Source organism: Metopolophium dirhodum, chromosome 3 (assembly GCF_019925205.1).
Source record: "Metopolophium dirhodum isolate CAU chromosome 3, ASM1992520v1, whole genome shotgun sequence".
Lineage (NCBI taxonomy): Eukaryota > Metazoa > Arthropoda > Insecta > Hemiptera > Aphididae > Metopolophium > Metopolophium dirhodum.
This window is the reverse complement of record NC_083562.1, coordinates 22,241,817-22,263,381: the sequence shown is the minus strand read 5'-3', so window position 1 is coordinate 22,263,381 and position 21,565 is coordinate 22,241,817. Positions and strand designations below refer to the sequence as shown.

The window sequence follows — 21,565 nt, the reverse complement described above, 5'->3', positions numbered from 1 at the left end:
AAGGATGTAATTCTCCGGTACACCGAACCGAGCGCCCTCGTACGTAAACACTATTATCGAAAATGTTTATCAATTTTGTGTTATCAATAATAACATAATGAATAACGGTATGGGGTAGAATTGTAGAAAGTCGATCGGGAAGGAGTGTTCGAAGTTAGTACTTAGGGTACTCATACTCAGTACTTATACAACCTTATTTAATACGTATTTCTAGTTGCTAATACAATATCAAAAATCTCCAAACAGCCTAAACCGAGAACCTACCTTGACAAGTGTCGCCATTAATTTACAATAACACATTGACGAGTCTTTTTATCGGAAAACAAATTACGATTTATTGTGAATCGACGTTGGTGTTATTATAAAATATTTTGTTTACTAATATTATACGGGTTACCATGGCGACCCACAATAATATGAACAACGATGATCTGCGAAGACTATTAGGTAAAGTAATATTGCATTTTTCTGTATGACTTAGTTCACGTACCTAATCATAATATTGTAAAATCAAATAGAAATTTTTAATGGATACTTCATATACAAATCTTTTATATTTCTTATTTATTTATAATATAACAAATTAAAAGTTTACACAATTTGTTGTTAATTGTAACATTTAAAACTGAAACTTATTATTTTATTAAAGATTTGTTTAATCAATAATACAATGTGTTTTTCGAGTAAGTAACTTGTTGTACTGTGCTTTTATGTGTATAATATATAATTTCATTAATTTTGAATATTTGTAGTTGTAGTGGCGTTCGTGATTCATTTACCATAGTTTTATTGTTTCCAAATGTAGTCGCATATACCTAGTATAGTATAGGTACCTAGGTATAAATATATCATACCAAATTTTAATTATTTTGTCTTTCAATTCTCAACACTAGAGTTTAAAAAAACTACTGAAAATAAAACTCCTTCACAATTCAAAAATATATTTCCTAATTATTCGTTAATTTAAAATAAGTTGTAATAATATAAATGATAAGCACATGAAACCTCTTAATTTTTAGAAATTCTTTAACGATCTCTAATGATCCCTACGATACCAGCTATACACGACACACCACCCACACACGTTAACCTACTGTAGTTACTACAATCTAAATATGTTTTAGGTACCGCTTCTCATATTACACATCTCCATAATGACACTGGATATTAATGATATTATATACAATTATTTGATAAGGACGGGGTGCACATGTACCTAGTTCCAAAATTATTGAATATTATCGATTGATTTGATGTTATAATTGTTGTATCAATTTTTAAGGTCCGAAACCGAAACGTTTCCAAAAATTGTATACATGCCAGGCCGCCAGGGCGTGTATTGTGAGGCTGGCTTCCATCTAAATTAAAAATATAAATTAAGCATATTGTGCATAGCCGCATAGGTATTATGTTTCTGTGTATATTATAATAAATTTATTATAAAACATAATCTACCTAGCCACCTAGGTATAACATATTTTGGAAATTTTGTTATTTGTATTTTGTTGTAATCACGGCTTTAGATAGAACATTTCTCTATCTAAAGCCGTTATTGTAATCGTCTATCGATGTTACTTTTTTAGAACTTGGCACATAGAAGGATATAGAAATATTTAATTGTGGAATTATGTAAACCTATTTTTTAAATAGGTAGTTAGAATAACAAATGGTTTTATTCGTATTATTAAATTGCCCTGTTTTCGAGTTGAATTTACAATATCTTAATAAATTATATTGTCTATTAACATTATATTGTATATTCTAAATTCAATGTTATTTCGTGCGGTATTATAACATTTCAATATTTTTTACGGACGTCGGACACACCTCAACTTTCTGTAAAAACATATTTTAGTCCTTACAATTTGTCCGTATAATTAATAATATAAACATATAACACATGTCACATGTTAACTATATAAGTCTATGAACAATTATTTCATATCGCCATACCGTGTACATAATGCCATAATGGTTTATGTCATTAAATTTATTATCCGTACGGAAATGATAAAAACGTATGTTTAGCAACATCGATAACACGTTTTGTATATTATAGGTACAATTTATATGAAATGTTATTTTTATTTTATGAGGACGCTATATTATACACCCGCATGTGTTTTCTCCGACTTAAAAATGTAAAACATATCAAAAACTGTTTTGCGAGTAAGAACCATTCAGGATGTAGTCCAAGCTGACAAGCTAAGCCACCAAAAGTCCACACTATAAAGAGGAAAACATTTAATGTGACCTACCTACTGTTTTTATTTTTTCAATATCAGAACTATAAAAAAGTTATTCAAGTTCCCTAAACTCAAAAATAATGAATTTTTAAACAATAAGAAATAAGAATAGGATAAAACCTTTTGTAAGCATTTGTTTTAGAGTTACACCAAAAACCAAAATCGATTTTGTGTTAAAATTCCCGTTTTTCCTTAATTTTTATGTGGTTTTTCCTGGTGCTTTTGAAAACTATTGGGAATTTTAACCAACTCACTTTCCCATCTAACAAGATACTGTTGAAGAAAATCGAAGCAGTTTTACTGCCCCAAACGGTGATGACAGGCACGAAAATAAAAAATAAAACACACATCATTGTAAAATCAATACATTAATTGCTCCGCTCAGAATCTAAATTCCAATACCTAACTATGCGAATATATCGGTTTTTTTTTAATTTCTCATCTTTAACAAAAGCTCATAATAATTCGGACAGGTATAATTTTTCAATTTTTTAAATGTAAGGCTTAAAATACAATCAAATCTTTTAAAGAAGACCTTCTCAAGTTTACTTGAATTAAAATAGGTTTTCAAAATCTTTATCACAGCATTGAATCAACCAATCGCAAAAGGTATACACTAAAATTAAGATTTTTAAAAAAAAATTAATTGATAATGTAAATTTTCTTGACCCTAAAAAATACGAGAAACGATTTTGATTATCATTTTATAGTAAGTATAGGACCTATAAAAAATCTCGTATTTGTTTATTGGTTATGAAGTTAATAATAATTAATAACAAAAAATATCAAATTAAAGCAGTCTTCAATTTATCAAACTCATTTTCATAGGTTTTCATTAAATCTTATTAATATGTATTATGTTTTTAATTATTTAGTAGACATGATTTTAATGTATTCTCTCAATAGTTAGTTAATTGTTGGTAAGTTCCTTGATCCTTGTATAAAATATTTAAATCTTAAAACAGTTCTACATAAATAAAAAAAACTAAAAATTAGTATTGACTCAATTTACATTAAAATTTTGTGGGCCATTATTGCTAGGGTGGCCAAACACTTAAACATGTCTTTGCTAGTAAATCATTCTATAGATTATATAGCCACGATTGATATTGATCGTCACATTACGATTAAAGTTTTAATATTTAATTACTGATATTTCAAATATATTTATCAATAATTTTTCGAAGTATAAAATATTTACACCAGTTTACACCAAATAAACAAATGTTTCTGAAAACAAAACTCTATGATGGTGTTTACCGCTTTCGATAATGATAATATATATCTTCAGAAACATAAACACAGAGCCGCCTAATCCCTACTTAGGAATTTTGGGGCCCGCAAAAATTTTTTGGTGAAACCCCTCAACTTAAATTATAATTTTACTATTTTTTTTTTGCTATACCTACGTATTTTTATATTTTATTTATTTTTAAGATTATAAATAAATTATATCAAAAGTCTATAAGTAATTATTTAATGTTGATTAGTATAAACAAAACGTATTTGACAGCATTACAGATATATTTGGGAGCCATAAACAGACCGCTGGGGCTGCTGCCCCCCTAGCCCCCTCCAAAGTAGGGCTCTGCTCAAACATTGTGTCTTCAGTATTTGTATTATGCCGTGGAATTGAATCCATTTTGTCTCCTATATGTGTCGGGAAACAGAGTGTTGCTGTTTTGTCGGACTATTGTAAGTCCAGTAGTATAATACTAGAATCTAGAATATTAATTCTGATGATAACTAAGAGGTCCTTAAAGTAAATTGTATTTTGCCCACATATCAACCGACAACTGTGATACATGTAGATCATAACAATGTCATCCTATGTGTTTATGTACAAGTGCAACAGCAAATTCATTATGTGAACTGTGAATTATTAAATTAAATTATTAAATTCCAATACCGTACCAATATCATAGCAGGATGGAGTCAAACTTTTTTGGAATTTGTTTGTTTAAAATTATTGTAAATATTATAAGCTATTATCGTTAATATTAATATAATACTTACTACATACTTATGCCGGGCTGCACAAAAACATTTAATGAATCAATAGTGAGCTAATACGATTCGTTTAAACAAGATTTAGTGGCCCAAGATTGGTCCATTAAATTTAATAAATTGTTTATGCAGCCCAGTATTAATCACATATTTTAAGGGAAAGTGTTACAATTTTTTGACATATTGTTTTAAAAAATTTGTATTATTTAAAATTAAATCTTTGAACTCTTATGAAATTAAATGTTTATAATCGTTTTTTGTGATGGTAGGATTAGTAATAATAACATAATATGGACAACCTTGTGTTTAATTTTCCGGTCGTATATACTCTTATAGTAAAAAATCAATTTTAAGAAAAAAATTTCATCATTTTCCTATTAGTACCTATGTCTATTATATACGTATGTAAATTCCGTATGATATTGGTTTTTGCACTTTCAAAATGCTGAGTCCTGGACCAACATTAGAATATTATATTACACATATACCTATGCACGTAATAAGAAATAACTAATAATAAATAGTTGTTACTATATATTATTACATTGCTTCATCGTTTTAAATTGTGTTTCTTAATATTTTATTTTATAGGTACCTATTTAGATCAGTTTGAACTCGTAATTATTATTTGATATTTTTAATTATTTTAAAAAACTTATGAGATTCAAAATTGTGCAAGTATGAAAACCTATTCCTATATTCTATTAATCACATAATATGCGTACATCTCCGTTTTTAAATGTAGGTACTACACATAATATGTTATAAATGTTTTATTATAAACATGTAAAATTCAAATTTTGTAACCACCTGTCTCTATCAAAACATTACTAACGAGTGACATTGGGCTACAAGGTTTTACACTTATTAAGCTACTATTGTGAGATCTAAAACCAAAATATTAACATTGAAGTTTATAAGATTTAATATGTGCTAAAATAAATTACGTGATCAATATTTTACTTGTAGATTAGTATCTATATAATGTAATAATTGGGTTATTAAGGAAATAACTAATTTAACTTGCAAATGTGTAGATACCAAGTTATGTGTGCCTTGTAGTCAATTACATAACTAAATTTATAAATATTGTCACAATATTATAAATGTAGAAAATATTTGACAATGACCTAGCTCCATTGTATTCATCGTATTTCTTAGTCTTTCTTCAAATGTGATAAATAGGTAGTAAGTGTTCTTTATTTATTTATTATACTTAAAATATATTATAAACTTAATCTCTTTGGTGTGATGTCAGTTATATATGTACTATTTTGGATATATCAACATTTACCCATTTATTTTTTATTTTAATGGTTTATTTTACGATTTTAAATGCATATTTAATCTTTTAGTGCATACTTAGGTGTTTTTTTTTGGAAATTTTTGAAATAATCACGAGACAGTTTAGTATAGAAAAAAAATAATATTTTTATAGTTTTGATTAACTAAATTAAATAAATGAATAGTTATACTCATTACTTGTAGCCTGCGTAGGTTGTGTAAACCGCTTTCCCAAATATATTTGGGAATTAATTTTTTTATCATATCCCTAGCTTAAAACTTCTTATAGTTTAGATATTTTAAAGAAAAGTATTTATAGAAGCAATACATAATTTTAAATTTACTATTTTAATTAAATATTCAGAAAATAAATGTCTTGCTAATTTTTGAGTGCATATTTATTTGTTTTCATGCGTATTTGAACATTTTAGTGCATATATTTATGCATACTTGAGATTTTTTAGCGCATATTTGGTTTTTTTAATGCATAAAAATCCATTCTAGTCATTCCTTACGTCTGGTTTTGAATATCATGTAAATAAACATACATCCATGTAAGTATAGTAGGTATCTACTTATAGATTATCGGGAAATTTACAAGACGAATGCCTAATTATTTACCATTTGCATAATAATACCTATATAAATATTACCTATTCCCTAGTGTATTTGTTTTCTTGTTAAATATATAATTGCTCAAGTATTAAATACGTTAGTAGTGAATGTCTAAATGTGTACGTGTAGGTAGGTAACTATAAGTAGCTTTATAGACATTGTTAATTTATGTGTTGAATAATTTAATTTTTCGTCTTAAGGAAAGTATATTGGATAAGACACGGCAAAACTAAATATATATATATTATACTGTTGTTCAACAATGTCGACGTTTTGTGCTGATGGTCTTATTCCAGCGAGATTTTTATGTCTCGTTGCTCACTTTATAATGCTCGTCATGGCTTTAAACCATAGGGTAAGACATTAAAAAAAAACGTTATGCCAAATCAAATAATAACATGCCAATACATCATATTAGGTATAAAACGTATGTAGCGTTGACTTCATGTCCAATGTCTATTGATACCAAATCCTTCAGTAACCACGCAGAAACACATGATTAATATTTTTACAATACAATTATTATTTATCACTGAATTGTATTTAAGGTACATACTACATACGCATTTACTTTATAACGCATCATCTCAATAGTTGTTCATTCCCACACTGGATTATGAATTATGATCGATCCAAGGTGTAAACGCTCCATTTATTATTATAATATTAGGTATGCGCAAATACTGAAACCTGCCACATTGTTCCCAACCACTAACGTGCAGTATGAATGTAATAATATGACTATTGAGATATATAATCAATTAAATTCGATTTGTGTATCTATTGACGCACATTATAACTCACTACTCTGGCATAAACAATTAAAGTTACCGTTCAAGGACTGAAAAAAGAAAAACATTAACATGACGTCATAGCTGACCATATAAAAGTATTATTTTTTTTAAAAAAATCATAATCATTTGATTTTTTAAATCTCATACTAATCTGGCTGTTTTGATTAGTAGTTACAAATATAATAATATGTATATGTATGTAATAATAGTGTAGTGTATTCGAACTTCGAAGTTATATTATGTAACGACACACAGTCTGTATAGCAATAATTACCTCCAGACCTATAGTGAAATGACGTGTGCAACAATTGTTTATGATAATATATTAATATAAAGGTACCGACATTTACTCAATTTTGCATGTAGGTATATTTTTGGTAACAATGCTTTTAACATTTTTTATTTAATACCGAAATACATTATCTAATCTGTAACCCAGTCCCTATCGTCTAACCCGGTATTATTATACTACTCTTAAATGTTTAATATTTTTGTCAACGCTACATTACTTGATTAAAATTTGGCATCACGTGTAAAATTAATTAATTACGGTTTAATGTAATTTTGAATGGTCACAATTACTTAGGAGCAAAACGTAAAAGCCTGTCTACCATACGATTATGACAACGACCTTTACATGGAACAAGAAAAAAGGTAAATTAAAAAAATGGCTTATATATACCTACCAAAAAGGGAATTTTTGTAGACGATATTGTTTGTTATTTTATGTATTGCGTTAATTGATGCACTTTTTTCGTATCGTATAATTTTTCCACTGTAGACATTAAAATGTTTAATTTAATACTTTGGCTCGGTATTAGGTCATGCTTCGTTAAAAAAATACTATGATAGTTTTTTAAAATATTAATCGTGATTTATTAAATATTAGGGGTACAGAAAATATATTATATTATTATAATATTTGCGCCACTTAACATATTAAGATTTCTGCGGAAAAATATCATTAGCACGCTGCACGCTACACACACTTCAGCTATGTTTTGCACATAAATAAATTTTCAAGTTTCAATTATGAATATATCTTTTTAAATGTATTGAAACATATTCAAGTTTTTTTAATTTATATTTAAAAGACGCGTCCAGACGGAGCAGCTTTTGACGCGCGGCAAATACACGTAAACACGGTGCGGCATTTGAAAAAAGTTTATTCCGATAATAATTACTTATAAAATTATTTAAATTCTTAAAAATTTAATGATGCCTCGTGGATTTGTCGAAAATACTTCCACACACACGCGGCATAGGCGAGCGGCAAAAGCCACACGGCTTTCCTTTGATGTAGATCGCCTACTAGGCCAATCGGAAATTTTTGTCGCGCGGCATCAAAAAAAACCGCGGAAAATTTGATTTATGTACCTACTCATCCCGCACAGCCGTGCCACGCGGCAAAAGCTGCTCCGTCTTGACGCGCCTTTGTTGTAAAAATTCAAAAACTGTAAGGCAGTAAACTGTCATCTATTGGTACTCGTTCGTCCTATAATGAAAAGCTTTTAAAAGTAATTATAAATTAAGAAATACTATACATACCATGTTACAATATTAATGTGTTACTTTGTTTCGGACAATGTATTTGCTATTTTTTCCCACGTAAATATAATAAACTGATCATTTTTATTTAACTATTTTGTATAATATGCACATGTTTTTTTTTATTGAATTTCACTTACTTTACATGGAACAAGTCTTAATATATACACAGCATTGAATTTAATTATAACAATAACATAAAATGCTTGATTTTCTTTATTATAAATATAGGTAATTTATTCTTTACATCCATAGGTTGATGATTGGTTACACACTTTCAATTGGGTTCATTGGTATCGAAATGTTTGGATTTATGAGTGGTATAACAATGTTTTCTCCTACCAACGGTTTTATATGTATCCTTTTTCTTTATATTTTGTGTATATCTTTGTATTAATAATAATTAACAAATCTGTTTTTTCTTAACTTATCCAATCTCAGCTATGATTTGCCATGGAGTGGCTACCATGATGATGTTTTATTTCCTTCAAGATTTGTGGAGTTGCGAAATGTTTTGGTCCGTGTTTTTTTTATGCAGCATATTGCCGTGTTCAATCGAACTAATTATGATAAGCTACTCCTTTATAATGAAAAAATGATGACGTTTTTATGAAAAATTAATTTAAGTTATTAATATGTACACTTTTATATGGAACGTTTTAATTATAATATGACTTATTTTAAATTGTTTTTACTATAGAAATTATATGTATGCTATTAATAATATTTTAATATTGTATGTGTAGTGTATCTTTCGTATTTAATTATTAATATATGATATTAATCATTTAGTATATTATAATGATTGATGACAAACCAAAGTCAAAATTTGTATTATATGCATTATATTTTATATTAGATACAACTTTGAGGATTCAAAACCTTAAAAATATATTGTTAAAATAAATTATAAATTATTTAAATTCAGATTAATAAACTTAATATCATTATAATAGTTATTTTTTACTTGTTAACGCATGGTCAGACAAATGATTTATTGAGTTATTAAATAGCGCACAGCATTTTTACTTGGCTATTAAGTTGGCCATTAAGAAATATTGAAATAATCCAAAGAGTATTTCATATTTGTACGCATTTAAATTATGATTTGTTTCTTATACAATTATCCGTGCACAATTCGTTGTAAACAAAATTGTTGTATTATTAATAAAAAAAAATAAAATACTTTGAAATTATAGTTTAATATCAGTTATTAATAATTAAGCAGGTAATATGTTCGTCAATCGGTAACAATTATTATTATTTTTCATGGAATTCGTGGATCAGTAAATAAATAAATTGTAGTAGGTGCCTATGGAGTATATTAAATATGGATAAATACTTGGAGGCCATCACAAAAAATAAAATGTGATGATAATTATTTCTCTTATGATTTAACCCACTTCAATTGGCGTTCTTAAACAATAAGCATTCATAATTTCACGAATACAGTAGTGTCAAATGCGTTGTCTTGTAGTTTAATATAGTAAGTGTACGGATGGATATATCATAGTTATCCAATTATTGATAGGTAAGCCATTGATTTTTCACCAATATTTTTCTCTGATACCAAATTAGTAATTACCTACTAGTTACTCTGATAATTGGACACACGCTTATATCAATTTCAAATCACATGTAAGTGCGAATGTTACGGTAAATAAATTAATTTGATTTTTTTTATCAAAGGCTTCAACAACTATAATTGAATAAATTATTAATTTATAATAGACTACATTTTGATAATTATTATATATTTTTATCTTTTGAAATTATAACTACATAGTTCATACACGTTCACATTACACACTCTATTTTTGTACCTGTGTTATATCTAACTTAATTTAGGTACCTATAAGTACAAATAATGTTCAACATAATTGTATACAATTTTTATAAATAAATGTGTTTTATAAATAACATAATAGGTATAGGAAGTTAAACTTAAAAACTAATATCCGGCGAAGGTAAAAAAATTTGGTTATGTTGTTTTTTTATTATAAACAGGCTAGATAATGTTTTACTTGGTACTTCCAAAATGATTTTATTTTTGTTTTCATGCCTTGCGTTTAGCTGTGATATTCGCAGACATTGCTAGTAACTTTTTCCTTATTAAGTATGGATCATTGAAGTATATTCCTCGTAATATTTTCATTGTTTACAACCAGTTATCCATTTTTTTATATCTTAATTAAAGTATTTGATACGTTTTCTTAAATATTTTAGAAAGGCGTGAGGATAATTTATTTTAATAAGCAATTTCTTATCGCTAAAGTAGGTAAGCGTTAAAATAAATCATCTATAACAATAATAATACAATACAGTAAATAAATTTATTTTCTAACTGGTCTACTTTTAAATTTATATTTATAACATGTAAACTATAATTCGTCTATAATTGTGATGTATTATGTTCATGAATGTTTGTTTTTCAGTATGATTTCTAACTTATCGTAATTTATTATAAAAAATGTTATGGTGTTATACATATATTATGATTTTGTCAAAATTTTAAACCTATTTTGATAACGTTAGGAGAGATCTTGGCTCATCTTTAGAAAACGTAGTTTCAACATTTCTCTGCAGTCAATTATTTTATATTTTACACTTTTACAGGTATAACTGATCTAAGTTTAAAAAAAATCTCTGATGATACAATTACATTACAGCATGCTTAATTAGTCTTGCTTGATAAGTAGGTAATGCGTATGTACGGATACATCCCATTTTTTTACATAGTTTAATAGTTAATACTATATAGTTAATTTTAACGGGCTTATATTATATAGTTATAAGTACATTTGACTGCATTTATATATTTGTATTGTTTATTAATTATAATTAAATAATTTTAAATGGTTTTTTTAAATATTATGCAAATGTATATTGTGCTTTACAAATTACTGATGGTAATCCGGATATCTGGTGTATATATATATCATGTATAGGTTATAGATACAAATCATAAGTCATATTTTCCATTTTCAATTTGACATTTTTGATAATTTTAGAAAAATTAATGAATATTCTAAAGTGATTAACACTTATTAAAAATAATACTCTAACGAGTAATACTTATCGGAGTCATTTTTACTAAGAATTTCCATATTACCTGTATCAACGTCTATAATGTAAACTTACTGCACTATAGCTATTGAAACGATAAGATAGTCGAGTGTTAACCATGTACTTAAATATTAAACTAACCTACGCTGTACAAGCATACCTATTTAAACTTCGTTGAGTCTGGTGCTACAACCCAGTGACGCACAGACTAGTTACCTATAGTAATACGTCTACATTCTACAGCATGTTTCCTCAGGGTTAGAGGTGTTCGAGTAAATTACTGGTATCACGTAGAAGTCTATGTAAATTATAATAATTCATTTCTGTGGACTATTACAGTTATTAACTAGTGGTTTATTTAAATATTCAACAACAAAGGCATGCATTTGTAAGCCATGTATACTAATCATATATACATTTATAATGTACTTGGAAATAGCACCTATACCAGCTATTGTTGATTATTTTATGAAAAATTCTATAGACATGTGTGATTTAATCAAAATAATAATAGCTGATAGAGATTATGAAAAAAAAAATATAACTGGAAAAATTATCGACAGTCTTTGTTTTTTCATCATCAATATACCAGGCATAATAATTAATAACCAGCCGTCAAAATCTGTCGTCTTTTTAGAGTCTGTAGGTACCTACTCAATATTTTATAAGATTTAATTTTAAATAGGTAATGTAATTTTTTACGTATAAAAGTGTTCGATTGGGTGTATTTTGATTAACTGAATATTATGCTCTCAAAATTCCTCTGTGCACCACTGCATTAATACAACCATACACCAGTGTCATTTTTTGATCGATATTCACATAATATTTAATTGTGATATTGTAGGAATGTGTCTGTAATTGTTCGTATCAGTAAACTTGGTTTCATATCTTATAGGTAGGTACTATAGGTACCATTAATAAAGAATGAATGCTTATATTATATAGACAGGTAAATGTATTATGGCATGTTGATTGCTGATATTGAACTTAATATTTTTATAAATTATACTAACATTTTTCATTGTATACATTTAGATAAAACTTACGATGGAATATTTCAAAAACTATATCCGTAATTATTTACGAAAACGTACTGCCCTGCCCGACGTTATCTGTGCCAAAGAAACTTGTAAATTATTAGTTTTTCGTGAGCTGGAAAAAATTGCTTGTGTGAACTATCTTTTAGCTATCTATATAGAGGTTGAACAAATGTTAAAATCTTATCCGTGGTGCACTCTAGCTATAATTATAATAACATAATATACTATTTACGTATTTACATTATTTTTTTTTTTTATTGAGCTTGAGCCCGGCAACTTAGGCCATTAGCTGCAGCTAAACATTTTTTGTTTTGTTTGTAGGTTGTTTGTAGGTTATTAGGGGGAGGAACGGTTGAAAACACGTTACTTGTAAGTGTGGCAAGGATTCGTTGCTAAAAATCCCGGATGGTCACCCATCTGGGAACTATCCAGCCGTCACGTACACTCAGTGCGTTTCCGCAATATTGAGTGCACGCACTGCGCCACACCAAGCCACAATATTTACATTATTATATAATAATAAATTAATATATATATATATTATGAGATGTGTACACCACACACACTGACTCGCGTAGACTTATATAAAGTTACACGTGGCAAAGGAAATATTATTAGGTCCTGTAGGACTTGTAGACTTGTTATTTATTTCTATAATGTCGTAAAAACGAGGAGGAAGAACACGTGACTAGGGTGTGGCGGTGACGATAAAAATTGGGCGCACTCAAATAAATAATTAAATAAGCGAACAAACAAATAATAAAGTTCCTAGTTCCTAAGCGTCCTCCCCCGGAAATATGGAAAAAATTTTGAAAACAAAAAAACAATAAATACCTCGTGTGTGTGCTTCATCCGCCGTCCCGCTGAACATCCTCGAGGGAAAATCAAAAGCAATAAAACTTTACTATTGGGACATAAATTTTTTTTTTTATACTTTGAGTGGTTTTATTAGTGGTTATTGTATACCTAAAACCATCAAAATATCGTAATATAGTTTTGGTCGCACACGCTTTGGTATTTTATAACTTATGCAATATGACTCATACGGCAGGCTATCTCTATAAAAATGTAAAATATAATATCTATTATTATGGTTTTTTTATTCGTCTGTCTCAAAATTAGTTATCCGACAATGATTGACAAACATGTTTTTGTATATTATATTATTATCACGCATACGCGGTCCTCACTCCTTGTATAATAATATTATAGCTGTAAACGTCAATGTCTAGTTTATAATAATATATAGGAGAAATTTGCGTCGCCTTTTGTTCACATGATATAATAACATAATAGGTAATGAATAATGATAGTAATATTATAATCGAATCTTAGCTTACGAATCGAAAACTTAAAATACTTATATATTATACAAGATATTATGGAACATTTATCCTAATATATAGGTAGTAAAAATATTAGTATAAAATTAAAACTAATATTTTTGTAAGGTAAAAATATTTTTTAGAACTTAATGTGTAAAAATACATATACCTATATGAACTGGTACATTTATTAAAAATTACTAAATATATTATTAGTACTTATAGGTGTATTATGATGCCCATTACCCAATATTTATTTATTTTAATAAAATGATTTATGGTTGCTATTAAATTGTCCATTACTGATGATAATATATAAAAAACAATCATATTCAATAACTTTTCAGGAACGTCTAATATGGAAAATGAAATGGTAATAAATAAGGATAACTATAATCAGAAAAAAGAACTAGATCCAAATTACTTACTTGGCGAACAAGAGCACATTAACAAAGTAATACATTTGTAATAATTTATTTTTAACAAATATATTGAATATTGATGTATTAATTTATTTTATTTTTGATTTTAGACAACTAAAGTCTCATGGATTTTAGTCATAACAACAATAAGTACTAGTTTAGGCTGTTCAGTTCCTGCCGGATACAACACTGGAGTAGTAAATGCCCCTGCAGAAGTAAGTGTCCAAGTTTAATTTAACTTCAGCTGAATTTTTAAAGTTTTTATTTAAATTCTTATGTTTAATATTAAATGAAATATTACGAAAATTATCAGACTATGACAAAAAAAAAATGTAACTTATAGATATTGAAACAATGGTGTAATGAAACGATCATGCATCGTTATGATGTACAATTTTCACCTGCTCAACTTGATGGCCTTTGGTCTATACTAGTTTCCGTATTCTTGATTGGTGGCATTATCGGTGGTGTAGCTGGTGGTAAATTAGCAAATGCATTGGGCAGGTAAATCATTTTATAGTTATAGTTATTTTAAGTGCCGCATTTTTATAGTTGTGCAATATTACTCGGCCGATTAATTTTGATCCAGCTGCGGAGGTACGGATTTCCCGACTATAGGTGAGAGCATTATGCTAGCTCCATAACACCCTACCGTGTTAGCTATGTAATCTTCATGGTTACTCTCTAACTTCCACAGAACACCGTCATTGTCAACGTCTATATGTGTTATTGTACGACAGTCTACACTTTTCTTAACCTAAAATTAATATTACCTTTGATACTGACAAGTGACAGTGATATTGCTATTATTAGCTATATATTAAATTATGTTATTATATTATTATTAATTAATTTGGTATGTAATATGGCTGGTATGAATTTACCATTTTCATGTTTTCTTCTAAAAAACTTTCTTTTGTGTCCCAACTATATAAATGGTTCATTCCTTTTATTCGAAAATACATTACTGACCCATATGCAGCTCCTAAAACTACCATTTTGCAAGGTTTCCGTCCAACGTCAATTATACATTTTGGATTGATTCGTTTTTGTAAATCTTTGGTGCGTACCTTAAACATATCCGTGCTCGACAAATATGTGAAATATAGGTAATTGGAATTAAAATTTTCAATCAGGACTAGGTAAAACACATCTTCCGTAGAAAAATCTGTACATGTTGTAGTCGCAGAATATGGCAATTTTACTCTGTAGCCTTCGTTAACTTGAACATTCCACACAATAATTGAACGAGTACCTCCGTCTCCTATATAAATTATTGGTTTATCATTGTTTACATTATCATATTCGACAACTAAGTATTGTAGTCGACTGCGCGAACGACATATTAACGGTCTGAGCGGTATGCTATGTACTATCTGAAATAATTTAAAAAATACATATATCATTTTTTAAATTGTGTACTAAGTTAAAAATATTAAACTAAAAACTTGGCTTGTAATATTATATAAAAATGGCTTTTTAACATTTATTTTAGACTTTTTGATAAGCAAATATTAATCATTGAAATAAGAGTGTACTATAGGTTGGTACAATAGGTACGTTTGACTTTATTGTTTTGTTTTTGGTATAGGTATAACATTACAATGCCTATATTTGCTTTACGACAAAAATATTTCTATAGTAAAAACGAAATCAAACCTCATTGTATTAGGGACTATACGATGATGTCATACTATGTTGACATAAACAAAACAAATAAATCTGAACGTAAGAATTGAAAGCGATATTTTTTTTATGAGTAAGGTGTAAACAATTATAGTTTGTTGTTAGTTAAACACTGAATTTGTATGAGATGTAAATAATTATTAGCCTATGTATAGAAATATAATCATAAAACATATTGTTTCACTTCGATTAGGATTGTATGCGACTGGACGATTAATCAAAATACATTTACTTTTGTTGGAACACTCAGATAAACCTATATATATATATAATAATATGGGTTCGAAAATCATATTATTTGAATTAAACATAAAGTTAACACAAGACAGTAACATGTTATAATTCAATTATTAATTATAATCATATATATTAGACCTCCAATGGGAGACTTCTACGATCTGTTGTATCTACTTTGTTACTTTTATTATTCCTCAATTGTTCTTATTGTTCTTTGTGTAACAGATTGAATAAAACATTTAAAAAATAAATAAAATAAAATATATATTAGAATAATATAGGTAAATATTTCGAGGATGTGTAGAGCATTAGCAAATTGTGGCGTTATTGACACATTTTATAATTATATTTTAATTCAACTTTCAAAAAATAAACTGCTTCAAATAAATTATCTTTTGAAACATCGCGATCGACGACCAGCTTATCTGTATCTTATATACTTATTATGATACAAAAGTTATGCATTTTATTGTATATGTTATTTTGTAACCTACACGTCCATCTCCATAGTCAATCCCCAATATTTTCGCATCGGATTCTGTCTTTGTAGTTTCATCTAAGGTATTTATAATTCCTATATCCAATACCCAAACTATACCATTTTGACCCATGTATATGTCTATGGCATTTACAATGGATTTATTGTCGTCTGCAGCATTCTTCTCTAAGCTAGGGAACGGTCGCACATAGTTGTAACATTCATCTTTATCGTAGAGCATTAATTGACTCAATGTAAATGGCACACCTTCCCTAAATCATTAGACTTTATAGTTTATCTAAATATTGACGTCCTCATTGATTAATTTATTTTTTAGCTTATATTAAAGATATTAAAAATAAGTTTTACTTGTAACGTGGTGAAACCAAAATCACTTGATTTCCACAAATTTGGAACCTGGTGAAAATGATATTTTTTGGTATACAGCGTTTGTCGTGTAAATAATTGGCTTCCGTTCTGTTATTCGGCCATTCAATATAATGTCCATTTAACATGTGTGGCTTGAAAATATTTGAAACATTGCGTACTATATTTTGAGAAAAAACTAAGATATTGACATAATACATTATGAATAAACCAAAATAAAGTCTCATAATATTATCATTAATTTAAATATAAAATACGTGCTAATAGAACACATCATATTTTATGGACTTCGAAAAATTTATTAAATATATTTAGCTTACCTACTTTATATAATGTTGCTTTGGTTACAAAACAGATTATCATAATCTAATTATTAATTAACTATGAGGACTATATAACTATTAGGTATAAATATGTTTTATTTTCGCCAGTGATGTTATTAAAATAAAGTTTATTTGAATCCTAGATACATAACACTCGTATATATATGATAAAAAATACGGTACACATAATATCAATATGATTTCTGATACAAAAATAGTTAATATCGTTAATTGATAATAAAAAAAACTTCAGTTAACATAGTATAATTTGTTTTTTTTTCCAGGAAAGGAACCTTACAAATTATATACCTGATTAATTTAGTATCTGGTATCCTCTTTTTTAGTTCTAAATCATTAGCTCATGTAGAATTATTTTTTATTGCAAGATTTTTATCTGGTCTATCCGCTGGTAAGTCTTATCATTAGTTGTTTTGAATATTATTTCACATATTATTATATCAATATAGGTACTCTTCAACTGATTATAATATTTAAATTGCATCCATAATATTAAATATTTGTTCTAGGCCTCACAATGGCAATGGTACCGATGTATTTATTAGAGTTGTCACCTGCCAATAAAAGTGGTTTATTTGGTGTTATGTTTACAGTAGGCTTGAACTTTGGTGTGGTGTTGTCTCAGTTTTTAGGCCTGGGAAATATCTTAGGTTGGTAAATATTGTAGTTATTGATAAGAATGAATTTAATGATATTTTATATTTTTCAAATATTCAAAATGTATTAAAATTGTTTGATTACAATTTTAATAATTAATAGACTTTCATGTATTGTTTAGGTAATGAGTCGTCGTGGCATTACTTATTTAGTCTATATGGAGGTTTGGTATTATTAGCACTTCCTACTTTAAAATGTATTCCCGAGAGTCCTAAATACTTGTATACTGTACGCAATGAACACAGCAAAGCATTATCAGGTATTTACCTATTATTCAACCGTTAATCATAATTCATAATGCTATAATTATTAAGTTATAAATCACAGAATTGTTATTTTTAGAAACACGATATCATAATTTGTTCATAATTTTTAGAACTAAGCAATTTAAGAGGAATGCCAATATCTGACATAAGCTGGGAATTAGAAAATTTACTCGTTTCTTCTGAAAGGTGGACGCTGAGAAAAGTTATCAATGAACCTTCTAGCCGTAAAGCCATAATAATCACCTGCATAATAATGTTGGGTCAACAACTGTCTGGAATTAATGCAGTAATAATTTAATATTATATAAACATTGGTGTGACTATGAGGGGAAGGACTTAGGGTCATTAGTACCCTTTCAATATTACCGGAATTTTTCATTTTCATTTTTCATAATGACCAGCGATTTTTTACCCGAACTTGGCTAACCTATGTTTTCCCTTATTCAAAAGTCAAGATGCGCTAGTTATTATTTAACGTTTTATTATTTCTACATTATATTACTTTATTTAAATAATTGTAGGTGTTTTATTATTCTACGTCAATATTCAGAAATGCAGGAATGAGCACAGCTGGTGCTCAATATGGAAATCTAGGCGCAGGAGTAATAAACTTCATTGTAACTATTTTATCAACTACATTTATTGACAATTTTGGACGAAAAACATTGCTATTATTTAGCAGCACCATTTGTGTATTTATGCTCACAGCGTTAATGATTTCAATGATTTTATCGTCTATTGTAAGGATTTCAATTATATAAGTTATTGACTTACTGATTATTCAATATAATTTATATTAACGTTTAGAATAAATGTGTTTAGGGTACAATACCAGGAATATCTTATTTGTTGATAGTATTTGTTATTGGTTACGTTTTATTCTATGGATTTGGGTTAGGACCAATCCCGTTCTTTATTGGATCAGGTGAGTTACAAGTATTTTTTTTCAAATTTTAAATATTAAAAACTATAACCCCATAACTTTTTTTAGAACTAACCGATGTTGGACCCAGACCTATTATTATGTCAGCAATGAGTGTTGCTAATTGGTCCGGAAATTTTTTGGTTGGACTTACATTTCCTTTCGTCAACCTTGTTCTCAAACAATATTCTTTTCTTCCATTCATCGTGTTCACCGTTTTTTTAATCATATTTACCTGGTTAGTGTTTACAAATAATTTTTATTGTATAGGTACCTACTATATTAAATATTAATTTTAAAATTCATATATGCATGTAATATGTTGTAATATTAATTATTGTGTATATTTTACATAATCTGTACAGGAAAGTGGTACCAGAAACCAAGCAATCTCTCGGCCAACAGAGTACCGATAGTGAATAAGAGCCGAGATTTTATTCATTTCTCTTTAATATTATATTAAAAATTATTATTGCCTGTGATTTCATCTATATAAAAATAAGAGTATAGAGTTTAACTATTGTAATATAAATGTATACGACATTTGTTATGTTTATTTATTAACATTTTTAAGATTTATTTAGTTGAGATCAGTATATATAATATATATATATTATATAGTTTAACAGATAATATTATAAGATGAATATTTTTAATATATTTTTAAGTATACTATATGAGAGCAGATAATTATTGTTCTGTTACGTCCCAAAACGTGTCGATATATACATCAACTCAGGAAATGAAGACGAAATATATTCAGATATAATATGTTTTAATTACATATTATATTTAATACGAAAATACAATAGTAAACCATGCCAAGACTGTGAGTGGTTTTACGACCGGCCTCCAAATGTCTTGCGTATCTCTAACCGTCTAATCGTTTGCTAACCCATGCTGCAACCATCTGACGAGCTCTTGACATGGTTTCCCTTATATATGCTCTTATTCTTAAAAGTGGTGGTCATGGGGGTGATGAATTTCAGGCACTACAACAATAATATATTTTAACTACCGTGATTTTAATAATATTAGTATATTTGTTTATAATATCATCTATTCCTACATGGTCTATTTGTTTATACAATTTATGGATAAATTAGTAATATTTATGTATACTCTAAGTTGTTAAAATAATATTAACCTATTCAAATTTATCTTTATTTTTGTACAATTATTTTTATTTTTTTTTTTTTTATTCTTTATGCCTGGCAACTATGGCCATTAGCTGTTTTTGTATGGAAGGGGGGTCACGGTTGGATTGGAACACTTGTGTGTATGTGTGTCAAAGATTTGTCACTAAAACCCGTGTGGTCACCCATCCGGGAACTAGTGATACCGGCCGGTGCTTGCACTTAGAAGAACACGGTTCGTGACCGAATGCAAACACTGCGCCACCGTGTAATATGATTGTCGAGCTATACCTAATTTTCTAAAAAATAAATACTTAATAATAATTTAAATTATAAATTATAATTGAAATTTTCAGAAATAATGAGAACTCTAAATTGTAACATAAACTTGTATAGTTTTATTTAATTATCAAATTATAATATAACATATCTAAGTTATAATATTACAAATTTCTGATTTTATTACCTAGTTAAAACCTCTAAGTGTTAAAAAGCTCATATAAGTCATAAACCATAATATATATTTGTTATGATATTTTTATTATTAATCGCAATATATATATTTATATATATATATATTCGTAGTAATTTTACGACCCATATTAATATAAATACTTTTTGTATAATACATTATAATACATACATTATAATTATAATTTACTGTTTACCTAATAATAAACTAAACATTTTTTTTACATTTAAAATTATTTAATTATTATTTATTAGCAATCTTTTTAACGATTGTTAAAGTATTGTCAACTATTGATAAATATATCATAAAGAATATCAACTGATAAACATTGCAACAATTACCATATGAATATTTATGCGCGTGTGAAGAATTTTTGTTAGAATAGTTTTTGCTTAAGTATTTAAAATAATGGATAGGTATAAAAAGATCAAACATAACCACGAGCGAAGAAGTTTTTTTTTTGGTGTATCCATCTAATATTTATATTATTATAATAAAATAATATTTAATTTATATTTCAGTTCTTTCAATGAAAATTTGATTATTTCATTATCATCCACAAATATTAAAATTCTTAGATCAGACTCTCCAGACCTCCTCCTCTCAGAATCGTTTATCATAGGTAAACAATAA

At 27.6% G+C, this 21,565-nt stretch overlaps 3 protein-coding genes across 6 annotated transcripts; 2 read left to right on the top strand and 1 right to left on the bottom strand.

Annotated features, from left to right (window-relative positions):
- The first annotated feature begins 131 nt into the window (after positions 1-131).
- On the top strand, positions 132-21,146 carry LOC132940145 (solute carrier family 2, facilitated glucose transporter member 1-like). 4 transcript variants are annotated; one of them, XM_061007582.1, is made up of 12 exons: positions 132-447; positions 14,276-14,382; positions 14,461-14,565; positions 14,694-14,854; positions 17,746-17,870; positions 17,989-18,129; positions 18,258-18,395; positions 18,513-18,688; positions 18,924-19,142; positions 19,225-19,327; positions 19,394-19,562; positions 19,690-21,145. In XM_061007582.1, exons 1-12 carry the CDS (start codon positions 399-401, stop codon positions 19,745-19,747), a joined length of 1,551 nt encoding a protein of 516 aa, XP_060863565.1. In that variant the 5' UTR covers positions 132-398; the 3' UTR covers positions 19,748-21,145. The 4 variants fall into 4 exon arrangements, with proteins under 4 accessions (XP_060863565.1, XP_060863566.1, XP_060863567.1 ...); XM_061007583.1 differs by lacking the exon at positions 132-447 and adding an exon at positions 459-683 and having other exon boundaries at positions 19,690-21,146; XM_061007584.1 differs by lacking the exon at positions 132-447 and adding an exon at positions 9,921-10,025.
- Positions 3,174-9,617, top strand: LOC132940146 (transmembrane protein 107-like). The gene is made up of 5 exons (XM_061007587.1): positions 3,174-3,941; positions 6,353-6,507; positions 7,533-7,600; positions 8,750-8,850; positions 8,936-9,617. Exons 2-5 carry the CDS (start codon positions 6,415-6,417, stop codon positions 9,091-9,093), a joined length of 420 nt encoding a protein of 139 aa, XP_060863570.1. The 5' UTR covers positions 3,174-3,941; positions 6,353-6,414; the 3' UTR covers positions 9,094-9,617.
- Positions 14,543-17,539, bottom strand: LOC132940148 (uncharacterized). The gene is made up of 4 exons (XM_061007588.1): positions 17,121-17,539; positions 16,768-17,023; positions 15,235-15,726; positions 14,543-15,107 (listed from the first exon to the last, which is right to left on the bottom strand). Exons 1-4 carry the CDS (start codon positions 17,363-17,365, stop codon positions 14,925-14,927), a joined length of 1,176 nt encoding a protein of 391 aa, XP_060863571.1. The 5' UTR covers positions 17,366-17,539; the 3' UTR covers positions 14,543-14,924.
- Positions 21,147-21,565: the final 419 nt, after the last annotated feature.

Coding starts and splice junctions, on each gene's coding strand:
- LOC132940145 (XM_061007582.1), top strand. CDS start 399: ATGGCGACCCACAATAATATGAACAACGATGATCTGCGAAGACTATTA. Junction 18,689..18,923: donor AACTGTCTGGAATTAATGCA/GTAATAATTTAA, acceptor AAATAATTGTAG/GTGTTTTATTATTCTACGTC. Junction 19,328..19,393: donor CCCGTTCTTTATTGGATCAG/GTGAGTTACAAG, acceptor AACTTTTTTTAG/AACTAACCGATGTTGGACCC.
- LOC132940146 (XM_061007587.1), top strand. CDS start 6,415: ATGTCGACGTTTTGTGCTGATGGTCTTATTCCAGCGAGATTTTTATGT. Junction 6,508..7,532: donor TCATGGCTTTAAACCATAGG/GTAAGACATTAA, acceptor ACAATTACTTAG/GAGCAAAACGTAAAAGCCTG. Junction 7,601..8,749: donor TACATGGAACAAGAAAAAAG/GTAAATTAAAAA, acceptor TTACATCCATAG/GTTGATGATTGGTTACACAC.
- LOC132940148 (XM_061007588.1), bottom strand. CDS start 17,365: ATGAGACTTTATTTTGGTTTATTCATAATGTATTATGTCAATATCTTA. Junction 15,727..16,767: donor TTGACTATGGAGATGGACGT/GTAGGTTACAAA, acceptor AAATTATTTCAG/ATAGTACATAGCATACCGCT. Junction 15,108..15,234: donor TAGAAGAAAACATGAAAATG/GTAAATTCATAC, acceptor TATTAATTTTAG/GTTAAGAAAAGTGTAGACTG.